The sequence below is a fragment of the Ptychodera flava genome, chromosome 11 (genome assembly GCF_041260155.1).
Source record: "Ptychodera flava strain L36383 chromosome 11, AS_Pfla_20210202, whole genome shotgun sequence".
Taxonomy (NCBI): domain Eukaryota; kingdom Metazoa; phylum Hemichordata; class Enteropneusta; family Ptychoderidae; genus Ptychodera; species Ptychodera flava.
This window is the reverse complement of record NC_091938.1, coordinates 43,042,216-43,060,840: the sequence shown is the minus strand read 5'-3', so window position 1 is coordinate 43,060,840 and position 18,625 is coordinate 43,042,216. Positions and strand designations below refer to the sequence as shown.

General features: G+C 35.9%; 1 protein-coding gene across 1 annotated transcript in view; it reads right to left on the bottom strand.

Annotated features, from left to right (window-relative positions):
* The window catches only part of LOC139144568 (26S proteasome regulatory subunit 4), a 164,967-nt gene that overhangs the window by 15,694 nt on the left and 130,648 nt on the right, over window positions 1-18,625 (bottom strand). The window contains exon 10 of the mRNA XM_070715288.1: window positions 6,991-7,145. Coding sequence (XP_070571389.1) covers window positions 6,991-7,145 — 155 coding nt within the window. The remainder of the gene's footprint in view (window positions 1-6,990; window positions 7,146-18,625) is intronic.

Genomic DNA, 18,625 nt, shown 5'->3' with positions numbered 1-18,625 from the left:
GACTGAAATACGCAACATGCAACCAATGTTTACATTTTGCCCATTCACCAGATACATGGAGAGATTTCAACATACAATCATTAACTCAGAAACACTACAGGGAAAAGTATACATTGTTTTCTTCGAGGACAACTGGTGCATCAACATCTGGAACAACTTACAAACTTAACCAATTTCACAAGGATGATGACACAAGAGATAAAGTTAAGAAATTTAACTGTGGTGAACTTGAGTATTCCTTTCAAATCCTTACCTAACTAAACATCTTAAACTTATATACACTGCATGATTAATTGCCCGCAAAAATACATCAGGGGTGGACCATTTGATAAAGGGGGACTGTCTGGAAGATTGATGAGGTACATTATCTTTTTTATCCGATCCATTGTACATTCTTTATTTCCAACTCTCCCACCTTTTCTTTTTGTCAAACCTTCTCTGGCCGATCTTTTTTATTGACATTTGTTTGGAATTTTTTTCAAAATCTGCCAGGAACCCCTCCTCAGGATATCAAATGGTCCACCCCTTTGTATTGACCATCTTTGCATGAGATACACAATGACCAGATGGCAGGAAGTGTGTCAACTATTTACAACCTTGATACTTCTAAACATTGGAAAAAATTGGAATATATTTGTTGGAAACCAAACCTGCTAAAATCCCCTCAGCTATGTCTTCTAACGATTTTTTACCACATTTCAACACCAAATACAGTTTTCCGTATTAAATGCTTACTAAATCACCACATTATATACTCTTAGTTCCAGTAGGTATAAAATTACCAAAAAAAATCTTAAAAATACAAAATTGACAGTTTTGCAAAGTTGCCCCCAAAAATTCAAAATTCCAGATTTCAACCTAATTTCAATATGTCATATTAACAAAAACCCTAGGAACCTGTTTACTAAATATCAAAGCAATCAGACTGGTAAATTTTGAGAAACAAATTTTTTGACCAAAAATGACAAAAATGCCCCCAAAATACAAAATTGCAGACTTCATCCTAATTTCAATATATCTAATTCAGTGTTGGCGCTAGGAATTTTTTCATTGTAGCCACAGTCTGTTAGTGTGGCTAAAATGATCAAATTTGTTTTAGCCACAAGCAATTTTTATTAGCCACACCCAACAAATCAATTTCACATACAAATTGCATAAACCCTATTTTCAATAACGTTTGTACTTTATTATCCACATGTTTGGCCAGGGCTGTTGTACATACACTTTAATTTCTCGACAGATAAACCGCTGAGCACATTTTCTGCCAATTTTATAGCTGCAGATAATAATGACCAGGAGAAGAGTAAAACTCCAGGTCCTTTGTGAAAGTTGTATGTCCTTCAATTAAAAAAATATGTATTAAACAAAAATTGGTCTTAATTTTTCATGAATGCTGGTAAATAAATTGACCCCTCTCTTTATAGACAGGGACAAATAAACTTCTGTTTATTTTTAACTTTTATTATGACACAAACAACAAATAGAGTTCTTGGAACAAAACTTGCACAACATGTTATGAAAAAATCATCAAAGTCTTATCATTGGCCATAATTGTTCCTCTTTTTAATCTTTTACTAGGGGGGTCGCGCGCTCAACTAAATTCCTTCACTGGGGTGTGCTCATTGAAATACGTATGAAAAAGTGCCATCATGAAGAAGGTGAAGTCGTCGTTCAAGAAGAAAAAAAACAGTGTAATAAAATAAAACTATTTACAAACTTTGTGTGTGTTCTTTTCTGTTCTTTAATTTTTATTTTGAGCAATGGTTTTCTCCGCTGAAAAGTCAGTGAAATTTGGTTCAGGCTGGCGTGCACTAAAAAACGGCGCGTTGATTTACGTCGTTGCCGTAACTTTGAGACGAAACCCGGAGGCCGTCTTTCTAGGTAGAAAAATCCTATATGTCTCATTTTATAGACCAGAATTCAACCTACATGATGGTGGTTACGTATCGAAAATCGGCTAAATGACAGCAAAAATACACCAAAATACAGATTTAAAACTTGATTTTCCTTTTTTTCTTCCGTATGATTCATATTATACGGAGCAAGTTCATAAAAATTTGAAATTTCAGCTTTCTAATGATATGAAAATTGTACGGATTCGAGTGAACATGGTCTCAGGAAATTACAAAATACTTTCTGTGACAGAGCGTAATAGCACAAGTTGTCATGGGGGGTCATCTGAACAGTACGCCGACCAGACCTCATGGAGCTTCTACGGATTCATATGCAAATATTTCAAGTTCTCACAAAGATAAAGTTTCGGGAAAGTTTTCAGGTAAGTCAAAATAAGCCTTTTGAAGTTGTTTTTGTGTCGATCTGATTTTTAGTTCGAAATTAGAATGTTCATTCTTTTCTGTACTTGTTGCCATGTTACGATCTTTTTCAGTTTGTTGAAGTCGCGTTGTCGATCGAATCGAACGATTTTAAATTCTCCCTACTTGTGGCGGTGTGCTGAAGTCCCGGGACTTCGATCAGCGTACAAATGATCGTCATACATGTTTGAAAGTTATAAAATGTTCAAATAAATTGTTGTGTCCAAGTTTTCCGTTGTAGCTGTTGTGTGTTCGTCCACTAGACTGGAAAATTTGCGATTCGCGTTTTCCCGTGTACCGTACCGTGCAACGTCAATTTGATCCCGGAAGTACCGGTAACACAGGTCATGGTCCGAGCGAGCGTTCAGAATAGGGAATGTAAAATCTATGTAACTGCGATTTTCGTCATGATTTCACTTTAAAAGGAGTTCCAATCGGTAAAAATGTACTATCGAAGAATTTGAAATTCTCGTTTGCTAAACCGCGCGAAAATGAAATTTACCGTGACTGAATTATGAATGAGAATGAAAACATGAATGATCGATGAGACGGCCTTGTTGCAATACAGTTTACATCGCGGACGGTAACATCGCAACTGCAGATACTTTCTGGAACTAAATTTCAAGTACAGAGAGGTTCAGTTTACACTTCTTACCGTTTATTTAATTCCGTCGATGTCAGATAAGCGTGTACGAAAAGCTACTAAATGTCGGAGCTGGAAGACAGATCAAGTTAGCATGATGAATCAGCTGAGCGATCTAAAAATAGCTACTGTAGACGTCTGTGCGGAACTTCCGGTTTATACATCCGTGGTGTTGCAATGCGAACGCTCGGTGTTTTTCATTTCTACATGATAAAATTCAACACTATGAAGCAGTAACGAAATGATCGAGTCGTATTTAATATTTTGATGACGTAAAATCGAATTCATGACGATCTTGTATCGCTTATAACATGAAGACAGACCATTTGGTCATGCTTGCATTGTGCTTATGCCCTCTGTGGGTCATTCAGTTTTAGTGTTTACTATGTATTGCGTCTATTACTCACTGCTGTACTGATGAATATGAAGTTAGCATTCAGATTTTTTATTTGTAATAGTTATCCTGTTTGTAAATACTACTACTACTACCACTACTACTACTAATAATAACAATGATGATGATGGGGATGAATTGTGATGATGATGATGATGATGATGATGATGACGATGACAACAACAAAAATATTCATTTCTATAAAAAAAGTCTGGTAATTTCTGATTATTACCAATCTCTGATGACATGATGCAATCTACAAAATGACTTATTTGAAATATAGTAATCATTAAGAGTTTTGACAGATAAAAATATGATCTATTTTTTATTTTTGCTTTAAGGTCATGACAAAGATAAATCAAGAAAAATATATGTAATTGGAGAAGAGTGTGACAGAAAGGGGATAACAAGAGAGATACTGGACGGAAATGGTGTTTATGCTGTACAAAATATAACTGAAATGGTTATAGCTGAGCCAGAAATTTATAGAGCCAAAGAAGGGATAGAGTGGAAGAGAATCTGCAATTGGATTGACAATTTGTATGAAGAGAGAAACATCCTTCAACAGTCACAGCCAACTTCTTTCCAAAGTATGACGGCAAAAAGAGACAAAGCAAAAAGAAACCATACTATTGCATGTATAGAGCAGATGAAACAACAAAAATACTGTCTACCAATTAAAAGAGAAATATCATCCGGTGCAAGAAACATGTACTGTACAATAATTTGTTTATTTTATTACACTGTCATACTTCTTGGACAAGTTTCATGTTTTTCCAAACGAACTTCATGATGGCTGACCCAGTAAAGGAACTTTGAAAATCTTCACAGCTTCTTGTTTATTAGCGCAACACACGTATAGGTCACACAGAATACTGAAAAGAAATACTGTCAGAGCACCATTAACTAATCTTTTAAGGTTTTGTTTCACTATTTTGATTGAGTGTGTGTCAGTTGTTCGATCTTGTTCTACTTCCAAAACATGTTGACGCAAACACTAATTATCTTATCAGTCAGACACACTGTTATTGTTGACATTTCAATTGTAGTCTCTACTAGAATTCACTTGTAAACAATAACAATACAGATAACACTCTCACATGATAAATAGATAATGTGAACCTGTGCAACTTACCATGCTTTAGGGAGTAGTTAAAGAATCTACAATAGGTAAAACGGGGAATTCTAAGGCGCGCATGCTTACAGTAACCATTGTACAAACAAACCTATGTGGCCTAAAGTGACCATAGAAATATGTGTATTCCTGTGTACATGCTCACTCATAATGTTTTTTGTTTGTACTCTATCACATGACTTCTTCCACGTTCATTTTCCATGGAACACTACAGTAGTCTGCACACAACATTTTTATTCCAGAGTAGGCCCACTGACACTCACAACAACAGTTAAGAAATCACTGACAAATGGCAAATACTATGGCTTTCTAATAATGTCATTTCTGTTGTCATGGTGATAAGAAACACCTATAATTACATAAAAATATTCTCTCGATGATATTCAAGCAAAATAACTTAATTGAACATTGTTTTTGCTTTTAATATGGATATTTGAAAGTTTTACGTCAAACCAGTATTTGTTGCCATGGAAACCAATTCATAATATAACGTTTCCATAGAAATCATATAATTTGGCATTTTTGACAAATTCTGATACCACCAGTGTAAAGAGCACCCTAAGAAACCTAAATGTGTGGAAAATCTTCTATTTTGGTTTAAATATGAAGAAACTATTAAGAATTTTAAATTGACCAATGGCAAGCTACCATATCCTAAGTTTTCAGCATTTGACCATGGTGGGTTTTATCAATTTTTATGAATTTAACAGTTTTTTAACGAGAAAACTGTGTCTCATTGAACAAATATCATTGTGGAAAGTGATAGTATGGAGAAAATTGAATGTAATTTTTATGTTACATCAGAAATTTTTAAATTCCTCTCAAAACGAGAGCGGCCTAAATATGTTAATTTATGCAAATTGGCATTTTTACTACACTTTACTCAAAATAATTCACAATTTTTTTCACTTTCAATTGGCGATATCTCGGCCATTTCTGGGTCAATTTTGATCAAACAAAAAGCTTTCTGTTTCTTTTTGTAAGATCTAACAGGAAATACCAATACAATATGCACATCTAACTTCTAAAAATTTCATGTGACCCCCCTACTTTTACATGATGTAAAAACTGCTGTACATGACCATTATCTGGTGATCTGGATAAAATTACAGTGATTGCCTGACTATGCAAAGTATGGTCCATAAAGTATCAAAGAAAACTATTGGTATAAAAAAATTGCTTATGTTTTGAAAATTAATTAAATTCGCAAACTCAGTGAAAAATCAAAAGAGCAGTTTGTCGATATGACAAATCTATGATCAACCGACTCATCTATAGTCTCACATTTTATACTTCCGTGCACAGACAAAAACCTTGCTGTAATTTGTTCGACCATGGTCTAGACCGTGGTTCGTCTGTCTTTGTTCTCTTCTAGGTGGTTTTCTTATTACCTTTTTTATACATTATAAGCTATTTTAAACCTAGTTTCTTTCCCAGCTGACAACAATCAATGAACTATTTGTAGTTGGCAATCGTAGCTGCCCCCAGCCGCATCACATGCATCGTACCGTGCGTTCGTAACACATTTGCATTGTTTGGGTGTCTCGAAACTACCCAAACTGTACACGACCGGAGTATACAAACTGGGGATCTTGAAACTTTTTTGCGCATGCTCATTTTAGCTCTGGGCAAAGTCCAACGCCATCACTTCAGTCTGTCAGCATGCTCAGGAACCCTGCCGTTGATCATCGGTCGACGTACGACAGAACAACAAATTATTTCGTTCAAAGGCTAGATATTTAAATAAATGAATATTTCGATAATCTGACCGATCTAAGGGTTATTTTGATACGTTAAAAGTGACAGAACCGGCGTGATCAACGATGGTGCATGCTGTATGGAATACGTTGTGCTGCTATGCTGGCCCGCGTGAACTCAAATTACATCCTGACGCGACGTACGTGGTCAAATGTTTCGTACGATGCTTGCAGCGTTTATGCTGGAAAATTTGGATTGCGGAAAATAACGTAGACTGATTTGTAAAAACGACTAGTTGTTAGAATAGTAGGCTACATAAATAATCCAGTACATATTTTGGATCGATCACAATGAACACCCTCATGTCAAAATTCTTGATCCTTCGGGAAAACAGTCGGTCTGGGATTACAGGACTTACTGACGTGACTTTCGAAGCCGTCCAGGGTCAATGATCCCAACATGGCACCCGGTCACGAGCTTTCGCCACGCGTGGCGAAGGCATACCAAATTTTTTTCGCCACATCGGACATTTATTTGCAATTTGCGACTGTGGCGAACGTTAGCGTGAACCCTGTAATTAACATACACCCTAGGAATCTGTACAATAAATATCAAAGCTACCAGACCAGTAGTTTTAGGAGAAAAATTTGTTTGACCCAAAAAGGCAAAAATTGCCCCCCAAATAATCGCTTTAATAACAACTGTCATGACTGGCATTTGTTTGTTTTTCAAGATTTTGGCTAAGTGTTGATATAAGCTCTAGATAAGTCGTCTTTCCCTTTTATGAATTCATCAAAATTCATTTTACCTTGATATCAGCACCAGATAAGTCATCTTTGGCAAGGATGAATTCATCTAAATTCACATCTTCTGCTAATGTCATCCGGTTTGTATGGATGTTGAAAATACGCCTTTTGGTTTTTTCATCAGGCATTGGAAATTCTATTTTCCTATCTATACGACCTGCAAGGGAAAAAAGACTCAGTTGTACAAAGGAAGTTGAACAGGCAATTTCCGTCAACAAACTACTGGTAAGGCTTGGCCTTTGCAATTCAGGTAATTTTCATCAGACACTGAGGAGATCAGAACCCCACTCAGCTATTGCAGTATAATTTACAGTGTATTGGTTTTTCCAAAATCATAAAAAAACCTAAAAATTGACAAACAACATGGTCTTTCAAACAAGATGTTACTAATGCCAAAAACTGATAATCTTCTAAATGCTACGCCATGCCATGCTGAGTATGCATAGTGCAGTTGACAACAAATCACATTCACCTTTTCCAATAAAGCACAGTCCAACTTTGAATAAACCTATCATAGCAACATTAACCCTTTTCCTGCAAAGTCCATATTTCACCATCAGGTCAAGATGGTTAAAATAAGTGAAACACAACATATTCCATATGGTGTATTTTAACATAATATTGAACTTTTGAAGGCCGTTGAAAACATAAGTGCTGTAAACTTGATTTTTATGGACTAAAGATGCTATAACAGACCAAGCCAAGTGGGTGAAAATACGTCATACTTTGGCTCAATACCGCTTTTTACTGACTTGGCTGATGGGGAAGTGATACTGTCTGGCAGGAAAAGGGTTAATCAATCAAGCAATCAATCAATAAATCTTAAATAACCCATGACTGGGCAATTGACATTGCAGCAGTGACAAACACAAATCTATCAGTCAAATGGATTTCTGCAGCCCCAAACTAAATTAAAGCTGTAAGCAGCATTGGCGAGGCCAAAGCAGTTGCCATGGTTTAAAGGGCCTACGACATGAACATTAAAACATTTTTTGACCCATTTGAGCTGTAGCACAATCCATCTATTATCGACTTGCCAAATTTCTTTGCCATTTGTGCATTTCTTGTGCATTATATTCGCTTTTTAAGATGCGGTATTTGCTGGCAACTTTACTGCTTCTGCAATAATGCTGTCGCCATGTTGTTACGTCATCAAAGGCACGCAGTTCGCCAACAGGCTGGGCTACCACAATACACAGCGCGCAATGGCATTTGCTCCCACCTGATGCAGATTTCGAACATGTCAGCGAGCAGAGCGTTGGCATGAGTGATGTTTCCGAAACAATTGAGAAAAAAATAGGCGACAGTAATAACTTCCAAGTAATTATAAGGAATTGACAGCAAATTACACCTTATAAGACTGCCACACACGAGAGTAAGCACGAGAGTAGTACACGAAAGTAGCTATGTACGCTGAGTAAAATTTCATTCGAAGCTGTATGTGCTCAGCCATTCTCTTAACAGGAGATTTTTCATGACTTTTTCCTTTTGTGCCGTCGTGCAAAATATTCAACATGTTTGGTATTTTTGCCTCGCTAGGGAAATTTCTCACCAGGTGCACCGGATCGGCGAAAGTATTTTCCTCAATCACGCCCTTTTCACTGAAGCATGTGTGTGGAGATCATATATGACATTGACAGTACAATGCACCGCCCGTACGATAGCCCAAAGCATTGAAACACAGTGGCACACGGTGAACGTGAAGGATGGCGGACAAGATAGATTTGTCTCAGCGTTGCCACTGGTTCGAAAATAAATATTTGTGGAATCTTGGGCCATTATTTTGTTGGTTTCCATAACTAGCAGTGGTCTTTGGTATTGAGATCTTGACTTGTTCAAGTAAATCATAATGAAGGGCTAGTTTCGTCGGTGACGGACAGACGTGGCTGAGCAGTGTACACCCGGAGTGTACAATCACACAATCAACGTTACTACTTGTTCGAAAATCAACATTTTAGAGACTGGGACTATTAATTTGTAGGTTTTTATAAAAGTAGTTGTCTCTTTACAGTGATTAGTAGGCTAATTTTCTGACAGGCATCGATACGAGCCAACAGCAACAGGCAGTGAAATTATATTGACCAGCTCTTCACCCTCTGTTTTGGCTTCAAGGGCTCAGTGTCAACCTTTTCTTATTCAATTCATATGCAAATATGGTTGTCACTACTTCCAGTGGCCGGGGAATAAAGTTTGTTATATTTTTATAAATAAAACGCTGTTGTAAGTAATTCTCAAAGTGGACAGTTTGCGCTTCAGCCAGTGTGCTATAATAGCCCCATGCACGTACACATACAATTGTCTGTTCATGGCTAGATGATCTTGGGCGATGAAATGTTTGAAGTGTTATCTGGTTATCACAGATTTTGCTGCCTCTACAGTATTTGTTTTTGATTGGCCCTTTCTTTTGATGGATGTCAAGACATAATCACGTGCCATCAGTTTAAACAAAGATATGCCTGATATAAATGCACATGGGTGGGGGCCGTGTCCTTGCCTCTTTTTGTCTCATTATTAATTGGCCATTGGTATATGATGCCTGTCAAAACTTAATCACGTGCTATCAGGATAAACAAATTGCGTGAATGTGTAATGAGATAAACAAGGCTGGCCCTGCAGTATAGTCACAACATGCTTTGCTTGAGTGGTGATTTAGAAAAGTCTGTCTAGACTTTTTTAGGAATAAGAAATGCATATGAAATTACCTTATTCCTCAGATTCTAAAACCCCGCCCCTTCATAACACCCCCAAGGATTATTTTATCGATTCGTAATTGGCCGTTAGTTTGTTTATAACGCCCCAAAGGGGGGCACACGCAAATTCTGACTGGAACAATAGAGCCATTGTCATGTAATGAGAAAAGGATATCCGTGACACCTACGTCGCTAATCAACGTCACAAACAAGTGCCAAAGTGAAGTATCAGACCTCAACACAAGCACACTATTGTTTGGTGTTGGAACATGTCAATCGGGAACGGTTCTTATCGTTCCTGGCGATACAATATTCCACTTAGATTTCGCTACGTAAATGAACATTAAAAGAGTTGGATTTTTGAGCGTCTTGATCTAGTACAATGCCGTCTTTTAGTCATTGTCATTTTGCTAACGTCAAAATAAGTAGATTTTTGAACACCTTGATCAAGTACAAATCGAATATTTCGATGCCATTTGGCTACCATAACATGAACATTACGATAGTCTGGTTTTTGAACGTGTCAATCAAGTACGATTCGCTCATTTCACGTGGTGAAAAAAATCGTTCCTTTCCACCGGTATCGCGAATCACTTGACGGAACTATGGACAACATGATTTCTGAGGAGATTCCGGTACTCGATGATGACTTATCAAATGAAGCCCTGGGACTTGTGTTTGATGACGAGGGGGAAGATGACGATATAGACTTCGATGGGTTTGACTTCGATGAAGAGGACAATTGTATCGACAAACGCGACATCTGAAGTTTCTTCCGCGCATGAACTGAACATTCTTTGAATTTCTTTCTTTAATGTTTTATCAATAGTGTACAATTTTTTTCTCATGTTATTTAACTTATTAATGTATTTATTGTTTGAACCGCATTTCTTGCTTTTGTGTGTCCTTTCCCTGAACTAGTCCCGGCAATGAGTAGGCAATAGTGTAACAGATTTTCAAGATTATGCATGCTTTTGAAGTCTTGCGAGGGAAAATTACCCAACTTCATAAACGGCCCTATACACTTACAGTTAGAACAAAAACGTGCATGTTTGTACCATCCCGAACAGATGATCACAGATGACAATTCCACATCAAGAGACATTTCGTTCATCGATACAAATGAAAAAACTTCAAAGTTTTATTGCCAAAAATTCAATTCATCAAATTGTAAGCATATTGGCGAAGCAATCTTTCGTCTCGGCCAGCCGGCCAATGCTTCAACACTGTATCAGTTCGAGCCTAGCGCCTGCCTTTTCATAAGATCACATTTCGTTTCGAGATACGGTTAGACTTTTTTGAAACTACCGTAGGAGCAAAATAATAAAACTCACAACACGTAATTGATCGTTTATTTTAAGGAGTACACTAATTGAAAATCGTAAATAGAAACACAGTATCGTGGTGATTATCCATACACAAAATACGAAGATTTATTGCTATCGCATTGTTTAGCAAAAGAGGGTATGGCAAATACGCTAAATTTCAAAACTTGTCGATCTCCATTAATTTATACCGTACAGATTCTACTGTCAGTATTGACGCAGCACGGCCATGAGTAGATATCACAAAGTATGACTTGTCTGCAGCGCTCACATGAATAAAAAAATACCGTCAAGGACAGTGTGCTCACATTCGGTTTGAATTGGTCCATTCGAGAAATATTTAAACCAGGAAAAACAAGAATGACAAGAGCAAATAAGGTCTCCAACTTAGGTACTGGAGGTCATCTTTAGGAACATGCATATCAACTTCTATAGCAATGGGACAAGCAGATCCTAAATACAAATGTCATCAACAAAAAATAGACAGAGAAGGTTTGATAAGAAGAAAAGGTGGGAGTGGGTAAAAAAATGTACAAGGGATCTGGTAAAAAAGTAATGCTACCTCATCAATCTTCTGGACCCTACCCCTTCCTCAATATCAAATGTTCCATCCCTTGGTATTACATAACGCCAGATGACAGGAAATATATTTACAACCTTGGGAATTTTTTAATTAATGCCATGAGTGTTATCATTCTAATATAAACAGCACTTAAGTTAGTTACAGAAGGTGAAATGCCTTCCACTGTGGATGGTGATTACAACATCTAGAATTATCCCGGATCCAAATTTCTCATCAGTTCTTGCATGTCTTACATAGAAAAGTTGCAAAAATTGGTCCGCAATGAAAAAATTCATCTAAGCTTTGTTTTCTGGATCAAATTTTCCTACAAATTGATACCAAATATGACAAAATTATGTTCACAGCCTTCAAAACTGTCTCACAACATATGCTGGGTTGGTGTAGGTCATTTAAGGTCACAAACTGAGAAAATTACCTAAAATATACAAATTTGGGGGTTTCCCGACACTTTGAGCAGAAAATGTATCTAACAACATCCCTCGGGACTTTATACCAAATTACAAAGCTATCAAAGCTATCAAACAAGTAAGAGACTGAACTGAACAGATAAAACAACTGCCATTGAAAACTTACTAGCGTCATGGAAAAGACGCCATCTTACTTTATATGGTAAAATTCTCGTCACTAAATCTTTAGTATTGTCAAAAATAGTGTCAATGACACTGTGCTCCCATTTTACAGAGATACTAAGTACTATTACACACATGACATTGCATTCTTACAGGTTGATTACTAAGAAAATTCCATTGTAAGTCCAAATTAATCTTATACCCCAGCAATATGAAATGCTCCATCTCATAATGACTTTTACGTATCTGATAGAAAACTTCCCTAGGATCAAGACTACCATGTTTTAACGCAAACCAACAAATACTTTGGGAGAAAATGATTTTTTGACAAAAAATGGGGAAAATTGCCCCAAAAATACAAATACGAAAATTTCACCATAATTTGAATGAATCTGACAAAGGCAAACCCTAGGATAATACATACAAGTTTTCAAGGCAATGGGTTGAGCGCTTTCAGAAAATAAGATTTTTTGACCAAAAATGGGAAAATCCCCCCAAAAATACAACTTTCAACGTTTCACCACAATTTGAAGAAATGTACCTAAAGTCACTATAAAGAGTCTGCATACCAAGTTTCAACCAAATCTGGTCAGTGGTTACAGAGTTTTAGCAATTTGCAGGATTTTTCCTTCCCCCCCCCATTTGCATATTTTTGACTTTGGCATATTCATTTGAACAAATTCACATCTTCACCCCTGGGTGCACCTGTCCACCAAATACTAAGATGGTAGGTGCTGCGGTTTAGGAGTTTTTAATGTGGATGGACATACATCCGCACATACTAACATACATACATACATACATGCATGCATGCATGCATGCATACATACAGACAGACAGACAGACAGACAGATAGACATGCATACATACATACATTTATTTTTACAGCTTTTAACCTCCAACAGCTGCCCAACCTATCAATATCAGCTTGTTCAACTTGATACCTGGTACTACTGCTTATAATAATATAAATAAGAGTTAATTACATTCTAATTAAAGTACACAAGCCTTGCTTATCAAGATTATGTAAAAAAAACCCCAGCATATCTGTCAGGTTATAAAGAATCTTCAGCTTGTTATCTTTATCACTATTTTCATCCTATTAACCAAGCACATTTTAACTTTCAAATTAACATTGCAAGTAAGTTCTGTTGAATAAGTTGAGACTCTACGTACTCAGAGAGAGAACACTGAAGAGACAAATGTTTGCAACTTAAGAAGTTCAAGGTCATCAAAAGCATTATAAGGAATCATGTAACTCTTTCATTGCACTGTTTATACAGATTGCATAATTGCTATAAATAGAACATGAGGAATCTTACAGCCCAGCTTTACCATAAAAACCCTATCACTTTGACCACTCTTTTAATTGACCACTCTATTTTTTTTCCTCAAAATGTAATTTTATTTAATCCTTATCAAGTTGACCACAACTGGAAATCGGAACTTTCTCTATCTCTCTTTATTAGGCAAACCTATCATGACAAACTATTATGAGCAATTTCTTTTAGATAACATACAGAGAACAATACATGATGGTACACAATATGTCAAAGTTGGGATTCAGGAAAGTTGCCTTTACATGTTTTAATCATCCAAAATGGTAAACATTTCACTATGAACTGTCAAAAATGTTGAACTTTCTAATAATTCTACACTAAAATTATTTTGGCTTTGTTGATTTCCTAATCAATTCAATTGTTTAAAATCATATTAATTATTTTTTTCTGGGTGAATTGATAGGTTTTATACAGTACAAGAGTTACATACAATGTAAGTCAAATTCAGTTAAATATCAATTACCGTCTAACATTGCATCATTCCTATAAATAACACCTCAGCCTGGAACAGCACAATCATAATCTGCTCATTCACACTGGCAGTACTTGACTTTAAATGAATGACCTACTACATTTCACCTGTGTACCAAATTTGAAAGCATGGCAAAAAGTACCACAAATTTGCAAATTTAGCCTTTAGTTTACCGAGTCATCTTCAGGTCACTCCTAGGAACCTGCACACCCAATTAGAAAGTAATGGCATACACAGTTTCAAAGAAGATTTTTTTGACCAAAAATGGCAAAAATTGCCCAAAAATACAAATATGCGAATTTTGCCACAATTTTGATGAATTCTATTTTGAGTTATCACAAGGCACCTACACACCAAATTTTAAAGCGATCCAAGCATTGGTTTAAGAGAAAAAGATTTTTTACTAAAATGGCCAAAAAAAAAATAGAGAAAAAAATTCACTAAAAATAGAAAGCAGCCAACATTGACACCAAATCTAAATGTTTGAATGAGTGGGGCCCAAGGTACCTAGAAACCAAATATGACAATGATCAGAAGAGCAGTTCCTGAGTTATTGATTTTTTACCATTTTGGCCCTTTTTCCTACCTCATTTGCATATCCATGAGACTAACAAGTTCATTTTACAACGGCACATCTAGACCATATATGGCATCACTACACCAAAAATCAGCTTCATACGTGCAGCAGTTTCGGAGTTTTTGCGTTGGACGGACAGACATCCATACATACATACATACATACATACAGACATACATCTCAGATACAGACTTTTTTCAACCATATAACCTCCCAATTGCCATATATGTATGGCAAATGGGAGCTAAAAATTGCATACTTGTCATCTGTCATTGGTATCCCTGACGATATGTGCTGTAAAATTCAGATTCTTATTGACAATTTTGTTAAGGGTAAAAGGAGAATTTCAAATAGGGTTCTCCAAAGAGAATACAACTATGGCGGTCTAAAGCATGGTAATGTACAATTTCAGATAAAAGCAATGTATGCCATGTGGGTTAAAAGACTAGTTGAAAGTAGAGATGCGACATGGTCTGTTTTACCATGGTCCTTTTTTCAGTTAGATCAGTCGACGAACTTATTACAACAATTTGTTGCGTGGCATAAGATTCCAAGTCAAGTTCTGTCAATTTTACCAGACTTTTATGTGAATGTTTTGAAAGCATGGTATAGTGTAAATACCAGTCATAACACTGTTCAACACTTATTACTTGATTGGTCTCACAAATTTAGTTGTTTTTATGCCAAAAATGTTGATGAAGATGACTATGGTGTTGTTATCAATGATTCAAAACTATCACTCAGTAAATTGACTTGTAAGACACTTTACACAAAACTTTTACAGCAACATTCAATCCACACCAGTAACAAACTTCAAAAATAGCGTCAATGACACTGTTCCTTCTCTAATGTGTGGCTAGGTCAGGTAATTGGTGTTGGCATGGAGTTGTTGGTAAATAGTTGATGAGTAGGGGCATGAGGTGGGATATGGACCCAAAGAACCCAAAAGATGATTAAATACATCAATCAAAAAAATTCTAAGCTACAGTATAAACTGCCTAAAGATAGTTCAGTGTGGAAAAAAGGTTAAATAATTCAGAAATAAGAATTAACAGTCCAAAATAGTAATGATGCACTTCCCTACTGACCTGAGTGCATGTGAAATACACAACCTGGCATCTGTAAATTAAATGTATACCAAGTGATCATTTTAAGTCACTTTTAACTGTTTTTTAAGGGATATTCCAAAGAGTCCTGTGGAAATGATGAAAAACGCTTATCTGGTCTTGTGTTTGTAAAACCTCATGGCTGATAATTGTCATAGTATTCAAAAGAAATTGAAAGTGAAGAAATTACTGTTTTTAATAGGCATATTTTCCTTGAAATACATGACCGTGTAAAGAATATATGCTAAAGTGTTTAAGAGTAAATTTCTTTTCAAAAAATAATTTAATCTGTGACCAAAGGATTTTATTCTTGAGTTTACAGATTCAAACATTACAATTTGTTCAATCATCTTGTGCAGTGCAAAATTTATAAAATGACTGAAAAATAAAAAAAATTGGCAGAATTACAGTCTTTGTGATGTAAAATCATGGGTTGACATCACGATAATTGTTAATCTGTTCGAAGTACTTTCTATAATTTAAAAAAGAAAAGTTCATGCAGAAACGGTAACATATATTGTCAGCAATGTAGTGTTAATTTTGACTTTACATCAAAATATGCCTTTGCTGGATACCAAATATGTAGGGCGAAATATTAAAATCAGCTGTGTTCAGCAAAATCCACACAACAGCATTGATCCTTTTCTAATTTGATTTGATTTGCCTATGTTATCCTTGTATGACAGTCAGTACAATATGGAACTTGAACACAACACAGTGAATAAGTATGCTGTAAATGAAATGGTGTGGCTGCATCCACATGCAGCAATAGGAGTGCCTTTGTCTCTCACCCCTCATTTCCAACCTGTCCCATCCCTGAAAAAATAGTTTGGTCTTATATTTATAATTTAATAATTTCTGTATTTGTTAAAATGTGCGCATCTCAAAAACTTTTGATCATAAACATTTTCATTGTTTTATAGCTGACCAGTCAGTTAACTGTTTATTTTGAATATTTGCGCATTTTTTCTAGTATTTGACATTTTCAGAATAGCTTCTTATTCAATTTGTCATTTTCTAAAAGTTTAAAATGCTCCTTTGTGTGGTCAAGCTTTCCACAAGCATCAAATGTTGTACAATGTACTTCATATAGGAAGGTCTGCCTCTAGAGGGCGGGCATCATGAATAGTGTTTGTTAGTTATTTCCTCCACATAAACTTCTGATTGTACTGTAAACATTGAACATGGCCGACGTCCGATTTTCCTGTCTAAAACTTTCACTCATTTTCGTTCATATGACTCTGAAACTCAAGGAAACGATTGGGAAGAAAGAGTTATCTTGAAATATTGAGGTACTCGCCGATATTTTGCAAAATTAAATGAGAAAAAATGCAAGGAAAATGCCGACAGGCTTACACAATGACTTTTTTCAGACTCCGAGGCATATGATCATCTGCAGATTATGCAACATGCCCATATCACGTGAGGCCATGAGGGGATATCCACGCAACTCAGTACCGAACACTAGCGCACACAGGGTGAGCAAACACAAAGTGAGTACCCCTAACGTCAGCTCAGTAGTCTGTATAGATCGTAGTCAACTAAGAACCTTGGAGAAAGGCTACATGTAACACTGTGGCTATGCCGCTAAGTCCCTTTTGCTTTTTGTCACAGCTCAAAATCGTTCTCCTACACCTCAACCTGAAGTTGACCATGAACACCCCCACCAGTTTATGATATGACCCATCACAATGGCATAACGTCAACGGATCTTGACAGACGGAAGTATTGACAGACGGAAGTAGTTGACACCAGCATACTGGTTTTCAACTCTAATACCTTCTCTGTCTATAAATAGACACGAGAAGGTAAAAATGGATTCACAATCTTCAAGTAATGCCAAGTTATACAGATGCTGAATGTCACATTATTTGGAAACATGTGTATACCATTACTAATGAGATAAAGTTAAGGGCATTCCAATGGAATTTACTTCCGTGTAACAAATATTTGTACTTTTGGAAGCTGGAAGATTCCATGTACTGTCCAGTTTGTCTTCAAGTAGATTCCTTGGAGCATAGATTTCTAGATTGTAAAATCGCTGAAAGGTGCTGGACAAAGGTCAACAACATTATCTGTAATATTACAGGAGAAACCCTACGAGTGACGCCTCTTAATATAATTTTTGCTGATTCTTTTCAAAACATCAATTTAAAAGACTATAACTTTTTCCTGCAACTTCTGATTTTACTGGGTAAATGGGGTATCCATAAATATTGGATTTTCCAGACAAACATACCAATCGAAGTTATATTAAAGAATGAATTTACCTTAAGATACAACTTAGAGAAAAAAAATATTATAGAGCAAATGTAATGGAAATATTCGAGAAAGTTAATAATTAGATTTGAAAGTATATAATTTTTTTTCCAATTTTCTCGTAATAATTTATATTCTGTATTTCTTTCGTATATATAACATAAGGCATTTTAATAAAAGATATAAAAAAAACAAGTAATTTTGAGATCAAGTTTTCTTGACCAAAAATGACAATATTGTCTTTAAAAATACAAATTTGTATATTTCAGGACAATTTCCACATATCTGACTATTGTCATCTATCTACGTCTGCGTACCAAATACAAAAGCTGTCTGTCCAGGGGTTTTAAAAAGAAAATACTGTTTAAGATTTTTTGACCAAAAATGACAACATTGCTCCAAAATAGTAATTTTCCCAATTTTGTCATAATTTCAACAAATTAGAAGCGTAACACCCTCGCAAAGATCTAACCCACATTTTAGAGCAATTGGGCTGGCGGTTTCAGAGAAGAATAATTTTTACTGAAAATGAGAAAAATCACCAAAAGATTCAGTTAAAATACACAATTAAGGTTATCTTCACAATATTCATAAAACTGTATAAGGTTTACCTAAGGTACTTGCACATAAATTTTCAAAGCAATCAAAACAGCGTAATTCTTGACCATTTTCACATTTTGTAAGCTCATTTGCATAATTTTGGCAATGCAGACTTC